The 12,012-nt window shown below is 36.7% G+C and overlaps 1 protein-coding gene across 2 annotated transcripts in view; it reads right to left on the minus strand.

Annotated features, from left to right (window-relative positions):
* Positions 1 to 4,516: 4,516 nt before the first annotated feature.
* EPHA3 (EPH receptor A3) overlaps positions 4,517 to 12,012 on the minus strand; it is a 352,548-nt gene continuing 345,052 nt past the window's right edge. For both annotated transcript variants that reach the window (XM_057697498.1, XM_057697499.1), the window contains exons 16-17: positions 11,321 to 11,476; positions 4,517 to 4,674 (exon numbers count right to left, since the gene is read on the minus strand). In XM_057697498.1, the coding sequence (XP_057553481.1) occupies positions 4,569 to 4,674; positions 11,321 to 11,476 (262 nt within the window). In that variant the 3' untranslated portion in view covers positions 4,517 to 4,568. The remainder of the gene's footprint in view (positions 4,675 to 11,320; positions 11,477 to 12,012) is intronic.

A 12,012-nucleotide genomic window follows, 5' to 3' on the forward strand; every position in this document is an offset into this window, starting at 1 on the left:
TTCACTTTGATTATTACCATGGGAACAACTCTCATGTCAAATGGGTAAATTCTGTTAATTCTCCTTTCTTTCTGTTTTTGTATGCATCCCAATCTCCATATTTATTCTATCACCACCATCCTAGAGTAAGTGTATAGCTTCACGCCTACAACATCAGTATAGATTCCTAACATCACATAATCTACTTACCTACAGCCCCTCTGCAAATCATTTTTGCAAATGGGCACTGTCACAGTCCCCGGAGCATTTTGGGGATTATGTAGCAATTATATTATGGAAAGAATATAGAATAAGAAGATTCCAGTTTGAAATATCTGTTTATCTATTTATTGGTGTGACCCTGGGAAGGTGACCTGGACATTCTGAGCCTTGATTCCCTCATCTTATTAAAAGCCAGTAAATGTATTCATAGGATTGTTGCAAAATTTAATGAAGTAACTTGTAAATGGTGATGGCAAAACACCTGTCTCATAATAGTGCTTAAAACATATTTATTGAATGAATAAATATATCCATCTTTACCTCCTCCCTTTATCTCCCACTTACAAGTTATTCTCTACTCCACTCAATGTGATCAAATGCTATTTCTCCTTCAAGGAAAACTCAGATCTGATCTACTTTGTGACTTCACCTCTATGTAAATCTTGATCACTTATCTTGCCTCATATTGTGAGTTAGCAGTGGTTTTCATATATAATTATTTTATTTAAATAGGTTGCAAATGACTAGGGACCTACTTTATACAAAATATCAAGTGTTTCTTAGAATATCATTTGAAGTTTCATTTGGTTGGTTGTTTTTAATTTTTGTTTTATCCAGTCCATTCAGAATTCCTTCCTTCTTTTTTCATAAATGATATTCTAACTTTCCTTTGGACATAAGCCACTCTGACACCTCTAATCCCTGTGGGTCATCTGTTCCTCATGATCCCACCCACTATTTCCAAGGGCAGGCTCAGGTCTAAGAACTGCCAATCTATGTCATTTATTCTCCTGTCCAAAATGACTCAGACAGGGCTTGTGAGCCAAGCGAGCCTCCACGATTTCTATTGGAAGAACTGAGGGAAAGCAGTCATCTCACAGGAATTACGATGTAGAATTATATTAACTAGAGCAGTATTTTAAAAGATATGCAGTCATGCCTCGGTATCCATGGGAATTGGTTCTAGGATCCCCCATGGCCTATACCAAAATGCCAGGATGCTCTAGTCCCGTAGTCAGCCCTCCATATCCATAATTCCACATCTGTGAATTCAACCAACTGCAGGTTGTGCAGTACTGTACATATTTATTGAAAAAAAATCCATGTATAATCAGACCCACGCAGTTCAAACCCATGTTTTTCAAGGATCAACTGTAGTTTGCAGAGTAACCCAGTTGAGAGAAAAAATAAGGTCAGTTAAAAAGAAAAAGAATGACTTATGCCTGGAATCATCTGTTCCTGATTTCTCAGGTAGGAAGTTTATCTCCAGACTTTTCAGACCGGTGGGCTGAAGATTCCCTCATTTTCTTTAAGCTATTTATTTCGGTTTCTGTCACTTGTAATTGAAGGAGAACTACCTAATACAGTGGTGTTTTTTAATCATAAAGATAATATTTACTGATTATTTTTCTAGCTTACTGATAATGATATTTAGACAAAAAAGCGTGGAAACAACATGAATCCTCCCTCACTAGTGGAGAAAAAAGAAACAGAAGCACATTCTTCTTGACTTATATAAATTTCATTATTTTGCTGTTTAAAAAACACGTATTTTTATAATATTTTTAAAAAGCTCAAAGACCACTTCTGTATTCCAATCTGTAAAAAATATTTTCATTATGTTTATTATAAAAATATAAATGTTTCCACTACAAATCATTTTACATTAGTAAGAGGCCATCTACATTGTACAACATAAACTAAATGAGTAATGTTTTGAAAATACAAATTTAAAGTACATACATATTGCCAATCATATCACATTTATACATGGCTTATTTGATATTTAATACAGCTTAAAGTGGGCAATTTATCAGAAATAAATAATATATGTAAAACAAATTTAAGATACAAAACAGATAATATGGTACATGACATTGTGAAGGAGTTGTGGTTTCATGTTTATTGAAAGCCAGTGCAGTTCCTGTACAAAGAGATGGCCATAAGCATTCTAGTACCTCTACTCCACAGTTAAGAATCGTACACTGTTATGTTTACATATGTACAGGGTAAGGATTGCGTAAAGTAAATTTATAAGAGGTCAGATAGAAAAATAGTGAAAAAATGAAGAGCCATATACTGCGTATACAATTTCTACTTTTAAATGGAAACTGCAGCCAAAATAAGTGAAATAGATTCAACAATCCTCAACTTCTATTAGTTCATGAAATGCACAGATTTTGTTGAGTGTATATAGACAAGTAGCTAAGAAAGTAAATGCTAGTCTGGAGAAAAATAAGAGAAGCCAGATTCAGATCTCAGTCTAACATTCCACAACATAAAATGTTTGCTTTAAAAATGTTTTTTAGCTGTTTCTAACAGGCTTAAGTGAAATTTGTAATTAATTTCATAATCGCATATATCTTTTTAAAAGTTTCATGCTCTTATACACCCAATACATAATTCTAGTAGGATGATTTGACTATAAGGAGTATTGCAGAAATTTGAGAAATAATTTCATATATGAGGGAACACAACCTAAGCCTTATTACACTAAATTTACAACAGATTAACACTTGAGAATTTTGATCTGTGATTGTAAGCTGTGTAAGTGTTCTGTTTTGCATAAGAACTTGAAGGTTGCAGCATTGTTTTATTCACTCTATTCTTGTGACATATGCATTTCTTATTCCAGTAACATGATCATATCCACATTAGAAAGAATATAGATAGAGCTTAAATGTTGTTTTACATTATATTATGGCCACATCTCCACCAGGTATATATTTCAAATATTGAGTGTGTTCATATTTGACCTTTATGGAATAGTAAGTCTAAATTCCTGCAATAAGAGATCTCTCCAGATTTTGAGTCTTGCTAGATGACCAGCTATTTTGACAAGTATATGTTTAATAAATGTCAAGAAGTTCAATGCCTCTAAGATACACACCGAAACTACAATAGGTGCATTTCAATGGAGACTCTTTTTTTTGGGCACACGGGCTTAGTTGCTCCGCGGCATGTGGGATCTTCCTAGAGCTGGGATTGAACCCATGACCTCTGCATTGGCAGGTGGATTCTTAACCACTGCGCCACCTAGGAAGCCCCTCAATGGAGACTCTTAAAGATAATAATATGCTTTATTAATGATGACAATGTTTAATTAATTTAACAAAACCCCAGTGAGGCAGAGTAGTTTAGTTATCATCATTCCCTATAAATAGCTCAGCAGGCTTAAGCAAAGATATCAAGTGGCATTTCAAAGCCAGTCAGCAAGTGTTTTTTTTTGACTCACGCATTGGCTTATAGGCTATGTTGCCAATTAATGCTGCAATTTAAATAGGATCCCAATCCTTTCCAGTGTAGCTATTCTCTATTCAGGATCTCTAACGTAGCTCTTTTACCAATGGAGGGAGTTGATGGTCTTCTAAGCACCAGAGCAGGGCAGGTATGTCATTAAGAATCCATTACACACAAGCCAGTATATTACACTAAATTAGGAGTGTACAGTTTATAATAAATGGAGTGACAAAAATGGATGGAATAATTCAGACTGTGAGAGATTTGGTTAGAGTGTGAACAAGGAAAGGGTTTGGTTTCTTTTTATATATAGATATAGATACATGTAAGTGGATGGTTCAAAAAATCTGGAAAGAAATCCATTATTTTCTATGTCTAGTTTATCATGTTTCCTACTACTGACAATTTGAGGGAGCATTTGGCACTTGGCTGTCACAAATCCAAATTAAATCATCAAGTCATAAATAGAAAACAATGAAAACAATTCAAAAGAAAATAAATATGTACTTTTCTTCAAAATTAAAACATTTTTTACACGATGATAGTTAAGGAAGCTAACAAGTAAACATGTGTAGTACTTAAAACAACTACAAACTTCATTTCTATATGCTTTTTAACAGATAAAAGAGAATAATACAGTGAAAAGGTAGCAAATATGGTCAGAGAGTTTGAGGTATGAATTCCTCTATTCTGCTTGCTTTTAAAGAAACAAAATACCTGTTAGAGATTTCTTCTGTGTATAAAAATATCACAAGTCTTTTCTTTTGTGGCTACTCGTAAACAGGGCCACCATGTTCATTACGTTATTTCACTTGTTTTGCTTTTATGATAGTCAGTTTATGATCAATGGCTCTATACAAGTTCTTCATCATTGCGCGCTGAAGAATTTTGATTTAATCCATCAACAAATATAAAAAAGCAATTACAAAACAAAATCCACCCACCCGCCCACCCACTAAATGATAGGGGAAAATAAAGAGTTTTTCAATTCCATGTTAAGGCATTTGTACTCGTATCTGAGTGTCTTATTGGGCTTGGAATGTCCACCAGTATTTCTAGCGTTGTCATCTGTCTGCAGAGTGATGCTGCATCTTCCACAGCCACCACTTCCTTCCAGAAATAGCACTTTACACTGGGACTGGACTATTCTTTGATTGTGTTTCTAGAGCTTTAATACTACTGATGATCTTCTTCTGTGGCCCCACCACAGTGACACCAACCTTTTTCATGTCGCTGTAAAAAAAAAAAAGAGAAAATTTCTGGTGAGAATCATGGCTTCTTGGATAGTATGTAAGTGGGAGAGTTTCATTTAGCAAAGCTTGTGCAATTATAGATCCCAATGCTTTAGACGTAATTTTCTGATTCTTGTACTATTTATGTATTATATACTAACTATTTCACCTCTATCTTTGTGGAAGAATATAGATTTTATAGTGGGTTGCATAGTGTCCCCCTCAAAATTTCTGTCCATCAGAACCTCACCATGTGACCTTATTTAGAAATAGGATCTTTGCAGATGTAATTAAGAGAAGGGTCAAGAGGAGCTCATGCTAGATCAGGGTGGACTCTAAATCCAGTGAAAGCATCTCTATTAGAGAAAGAGAAGGGCACACAGAGAAGAAGCCCATGTGAAGATGGAGGCTGCAGTTATATTGCCAGGACCCACCAGAAACTAGAAGAAGGATGGAAGGAGTCCTTCTTTTGTACTTCGGAGCAAGCATGGCACTGCCAAAACCTTGATTTCCAAATTCTGGTTTCTAAACTGTGACAAAATAAATTTCTGTTGTTCAAGCCAGTAAGTTGGCGGTAATTTGTTATGGTAGCCCTAGGAAACTAACACAGATGGTTACACATTCTTGTGGGACATTATCTGTCTCCCTTAAATCTGGGCCAGCTTGGGGACTGCTTTGACTGATAGAGTATGTTTGAAGTGCACTCAGGTCTTAAGAAACAAATAGATTCCACTCCTTACCTCCTGAGACACCATCTCTAGGCCCCAGAGCTGCCATGTGAGAAGTATGACCACCTTGAGACTATGATATTGAAGAGGTCATCTGTAAGTCCCTGTTCTATAGTCCCAGCTATACGTAGCATCTGCACCAGAGCAGTCCGGAAACCATCTCAAGCCCTCTGGACTAGACCAGATTCATGTTAGATGAATACTTCAGTCAACACCAACACCAACACCAACACCAACACCAAAGCAGAAGAATCACCCACCTGAGCTCTGCCCAAATTCATGACTCACAACATTGTGTATACAATAAAATTGTTGTTGTTTGTAGCCTTTTAGTTTTGGGGCAGTTTGTTGTACAGCCATAGATAGCTGGAACAATTTCTTTAAACTATAAAGTTCTTTCAAAGTAGAAAAAAAACCGGCAAGGATATATATTTATCAAATTACTAAATTTAAAAGAGTTAAAACTCAGAAACCAGGCATTAAAATAAAGATTATAAGAATATATGTGGGCTTCCTAGGTGGCGCAGTGGTTAAGAATCCGCCTGCCAACGCAGGGTACATGGGTTTGAGCCCTGCTCCAGGAAGATCCCACATGCCGCGGAACAACTAAGCCCGTGCACCACAACTATTAAGTATGCGCTTTAGAGCCCGTGAGCCACAACTATTGAGCCCCTGTGCTGCAACTACTAAGGCCCACGTGCCTAGAGCCCATGCTCTGCAACAAGAGAAGCCACAGCAATGAGGAGCCTGTGCACCACAAAGAAGAGTAGCCCCCCACTCACTGCAACTAAAGAAAGCCCGTGCACAGCAAAAAAGACCCAACACAGCCAATAAAATAAATAAATTAATTAAAAAAAAAGAACATATGGAATTTCATTTAGGGGGAAAAAGACTTAGCTAAACATGTGCCAATGATTAATTAAATATTCTTGATTTAAGTAATTAGTTCATACATTTACCTCTTTCAGGTCTTGACTCAAACATCCCTGTCTTATGAGATTTCCCTGACCCTCCTATTTCATATCATAAAACCTCTCTGCACTCATACTGCACTATTTCCTTTTCTTGTTTCATTTGCTTCTAAAGCACTTATCACCATCCAGCATATTGCTCTTTTTTTCTGATTTATTTTCTTTACTCTCTGTGAACCGTGATTCTGTGAACAGGGATTCTTGTCAGTTTTGTACTCTGTTTATCAACCATATCCTGAACAATGACTCTCATTTAGCAGGGGCTCAATATGTACTTAGTAAAGAATGAATCAATAGCCCAAAATATGTTTATCTGGGGAAGCTGACAGAGGTTTGTCACTTGGCAAGGAGCACTAGGCAAATTGAAGATGGCAAGGAGGAAAAGCACACACATGCAAATATGCACATACACATAGATGGGGCCCCTTTATACTGAGCATTAAAAAAAAGAATGAAAACTTGGGAATTCGACTACATAAAATTGAACTAATTGATTTCTTAAGAAGTGAGTTCCCAAGCAATAAAGGTGTGCAAGAAGAAGACAGGTAACCACTTAAGAAGCAACTTACATGTTATTTAAGCATCTGCTGCATAAAATTAACCAAGGCTCAGTTGAATTCCTATCACCTGAGCTGGGAATAAAATTCTAATGCCCTACATGTTACCCCCCTGCTGCCATTCAAGGGGCTGATACATTCTTTATGGACACTTGTATCTTGCCTGAGGTCCTCTCTGGTCACAGTCTTCAGCTACCTTGCTTCACCAGGGAGGTTAGAGGAGAGCTATGGTGACATCAAGCTTGCTGCCTTTTGTATAACTGTGGATAATGAAATCTTCACTTAGAGTAACATAGTCTATTTGTGTTGACCTCTACTTTTGAGAATACATGCTCTACAGGATTTTGATTCTTTTATAGAGATACCATGGATCTATCTTTAAAATGAACAACAAATATTTCCCTACTCATCCTCAAACTATAACAAAGCTAGGTTATGAATTTAAGATCCAGAAAACAGGACAAATATAAATATATGTGTATACATCAATAGATCCTTACTGGTTTTGTATTTCTTCTCTCGTCTTTCTTCCAATTCTATATCATTTTTTAAAATAGCTTGCTGATTTTTTTCTCTGTCTCTTCCTTTCCCCCTTCTTTACAAACTTAAAAAGCAAAATATAATCATGGAAAGCAGAGAAAAAATGCTCCAAGGTAATACACTAATTTCCTGAGCTCATTGAGAAATTTAAACATAGTGAGAGAGCAACACACACTGTGATGCTTGGCCCTGGTTTCCCCTCTGGAACTGAAGCACGAATACCCTGGCCACTGGAAAAAATCAGATGCTGCAAGTTCACAGACCAATTTGGGATACGTCTGAAGGTCCAGCTCAGCTCTAGGACTCTTGTTCTAACAGATAGGACAGAGTCTTCACCTTTAGTGCAATGCCCCCCTCATTGCTTCTTTATGGATGTATGTCCCAAGGGCACCTGAAGAAATCTGCATAAAGCTGTTTCAGATTCAGTGTCTGGGAAACCAATGTAAGCAGGTAGATACATAATTTTGTTTCTATTTAATGCAAAGGATTATATTGGAAAAGGGAATTATAGTAAATATCCCTTTAGGTTATGCCTTAGCTTGGGTTTTTATGTACATTCTACTCTCTTTCCCCCCACTGAAATGTCTTCTACCCACCACCCTGCCATGTCCAAGATCTCTCTAAACATCCAGCTGCTATAGTCTCAATAACACTCCCCATGTGCTTATCTTGTTAGGACTACCCTATTCAGAAGAGCAGTGGAAAAGTTCAAGACTAAAGAGCAACTCAAGACTCAGACCAGAGGTTAATAAGCTATCTGGTACTTCAAAGGCAAAAGGATAGGTGATGACACTTTGAAAATGACATCCAAGGGTGTAGGATAATGACATGTAGCAATTAATCTGCCTCATACTCATTCCACACACTTAATTCTCTCTCCAGTTTCTACAGTCACTCTTGCCCTTTCTCTCTCTTTTTCCTGCTCATATTAACCTTCCTAAATCCATCCTAGGCTATGAAATAATATTTTTTTAAAAATACATTGACTGAATAAAACTGCACATTTAAAAAACTTTGAAAATTAGATGACTTGAGAACCTGGCATGTAAATGAAATCCCTAAACTAACTGAAATAAGCAAATATTTATTTGAGTATGAAACTCTTGACCTTTCCCATGATTCACAGCCTGGATAGAAATAAAAAAAAATTTAGTATCTCTTTTTAGGTATTAATGTATTATTCTAAGAGAATTTCTAGAGTTATTTGATCAAGGGAATCATTTCTGAATTGAGTCTAAATGACACCAAGAAAATAAGGATTGGAAGGAATCAAATTCAAACAATAAGCCTAAGGCTGCGAAAGGAAGAATGGCATACAGAGTTAAATGTTTTACAGCATTTAAGGTGAAAATATTGCCTCATTAAATTTCCCCAAATGAGTTATATTAAATATTTTTTAATTCCTATTTTTGTAATATAAACGGGGGCGGGGGGACATGAGGTAGAGACTGCATAGACTCAAGAATAAACAACTCTTTTCAAGGAGTTTTAGGTCAATAGAAGTTAATTCTATGTTCTCCCTGAATTGAGGAGAAAGGACAGAAGAAAGCACATTGAAATACAGAGAGATCTGAAACCATCTGATTCAGTGTAAAGGGCAAACCTGAAAGAGCAGATGCTCTTAGGAAAAATCAGCTTTCATCTTGAATGTACACTCACAGGTTGTTTAAATAATCATAACAAGTAAGTGAAAATATTCTAACCAGCCAAAAAGAGCTTACCATCCAACACTGTACTGTTGGGACAAATACATTCCTAACTTGAAAGTATAACAAAGGCTGCCACTTCACCTTTTTAAGCAAATAGCATTTTGACCATATTCATAGATTAGAATGTCTGACTGTATTTAAATTGTGAGCTAGCAGTTAATCATATTAACAATGTTCTGCTTCATCCAATTCAATATAGAGTTCCATTATCTAAAAGCTCTGAGTGTTGATAGTTTATTGAGAATAAACATTTGTATAGCTTTGCCTTTGAAAATCTGGCAATAGTGTAGAAATTTTTAACTTTGTGTTTGTTCTTTGCTACGCTTCCGTGCTCTAAAGCAGGTGTCTTGTATATCATAACCCAAAGTGTTTACATTACTAAAATAAGAATTTATAAAAATATTTAAATACATTAATATATCCTGGGACTATGTCTGATCAAAATAACTACCACAGAAACCCAAAGCACATTGTCGATGGGGACAGAAGCCTATTCAAAAAATACTACGTTCTATTTTAAACAGGAATGCCAACACATATTAAATAGACTACTGTGAGTTTATTTTCTAAGAACAAATTCTCCTCTTCAGTAGTAATATACCCTTTCTATAGCTGCTTTTGTGACATTTGTGTTTCTTAATAGGATGCTGTACCATAAATGGTAAACTTCTTTACCTATTTATTAGACACTTGTATCTCTTAATTATACTACAGACTCCTTTTTGACATTGAATCTGTAACTTTCCAAGGTGACTTTGTTTAAATGATTGACAGGATGACAATGAAAGTCCTTAAATACTCAACAGCACTTAAATATTCAAATATTGGATATGACTTGAACTTGAAGGCACTAAAGGGTTTATTTAATGTAACAAAGATCAAAGAAAGAAGAGTTCGACTCAAAGATGGATACAGTTTCCAAACAGACCTTGCAAAGCCAGGAGAAACTGTGGACAACTTTTGATGTATCTGCCCCACACAAAACCTCTTTCTTTGGAGCGGTCCTTTATGTTACCCACAGGAAAGGACCTCTAGAGCCAAGTGCATGCTATCTCAAGTTCACCTCCTTTGAAGAGAAATGAGTAGCTCATGGCAAGCATGACTTCGGAGAAGTCAGTCTGTAAGCAGGACTGAGGCCATCAGAATGTCTCTCCTGGGGACTTAAGACAGAATTGGGCCCTGATCAGTTGAGTAGCATACCAAGGTTGTATGACCTAAGGTTGAGGGAGTCATTTTCAGCTATGTGCACGGGAATACAGAAAAATTACTGTACAGAAAAAGAAAAAATGAGGTGGCCTCATTAGAAAGTGAAGAAAAATGTCTCATTCACAGAGAGATGAAGAATATGGCTTCCAGTTTTTCACTTATGAATTGCCACTGGGTTCATTTGATTCTTTATAAATGCCCTCTCCTTACGGTCATGGGTTTCTCATATGAAAGAATTCTTACTGCAGGATCCCTGTCTAAGATATAAAGCATACTACACTTGATTATTACTGGCTTTTAACACATGAAATAGTAAATTAATACTAATTAATATATACTAATTATACATATTCTCTGTTTGCAAACTGACTGTAAGCCTTTTTAAGGAAAACCATGTCTTGAACCTATTTATAACTTTATTTTCCAGCATGAGGTCACTCAATAACAGATGATGGTATAAGATGTTTATTTAACAGCTATGAGAACTACTTTTAGACTTTAGCATGTTTCCCTGTATACCGAGTTATCCACTTAGTTCTCAATTTTCCATTGCCACAGAGGGTAGGCTTTGTTAAAAATAATAGAAAATCACAAGTGTGGGGATATACAAATCATCATGCTATATCTGCTTGTTTTAAAACGGGGGCTAGGGTCTGTTGGCATTGGGTGTGGGTACGTATCTGTTGGGCTATGTGAAGGAGGTCATAGTTCAATGAAGAAACTACTGTATGGGGACCTAGCAGGAGGCAGGAAGACACATCAACACACATCAGTCTAGAAGGTGTCCTTGACAAAGAGACCCAGGATGCAGCTCAGCGGTTACAGCAGAAAGTTAAGTGCCTCAGAGATTCACCTAATCTTTATAATCCATTAATCCAAAACACGTATGTCCACTAGAAAGTTCAGAAGCATTCAATCTTAAAAACTTATTCTTACTCTGTGGAAATCTTGGCTATGGTGTCACAAGAACTGTACTCCACGCCTGTGAAGATTTCCTTGCAGTGTGCCGTGCGGACACCATTAAGCCAGTCACCTGTCGTGCGGAAGGCAGTAATGTCGACATGGCTTTGGTCCAGGAGAAGGTTTGATGGCCTGCAAGAGAAGAAAATACCAAAGGGAGAGAGATCAGGGGTCCGCAGAGTTGTTGCATGTCAAAATTTGACACCAACACCAGCAGGAACTTCCAGACTTCATGTGGCATTCCTGTGTATTTGTAAAATTTATCTGCCATGAAGGCTTCATCTGCTCAAGCTGGCAGCTTGCGAGAGTACTGTGTAATCATCTTGTCTCAGCGCCCCCCTTCTCCACTCACGACTGCTTTTTAAATTACTGAAATTTTGCCAGTGAAAATCATAAATATATCCATAGATATTTTTATAATTTAATTTGTTTAACCATTAGCAAAGATGGTGGTGATTTAGGTTACAGTTATAGCTGAAACAACACACTGAACACTCCGCTGTCTGCTTTGGTGGATGGATTTGGTTTCCAATATTAAATCCTGCCTACTGGAGGTTCATCTGTAGACCTTGTGCAGGTTGCTAAGGGATAGTTTGAACAACCTGGGCTATACTTATATCAGGACATAACGTCAGCACAGATTTAAATAATGTCAGTGTCATTAAAAA

The sequence above is a fragment of the Hippopotamus amphibius genome, chromosome 10 (genome assembly GCF_030028045.1).
Source record: "Hippopotamus amphibius kiboko isolate mHipAmp2 chromosome 10, mHipAmp2.hap2, whole genome shotgun sequence".
NCBI classification, from domain to species: Eukaryota; Metazoa; Chordata; class Mammalia; order Artiodactyla; family Hippopotamidae; genus Hippopotamus; species Hippopotamus amphibius.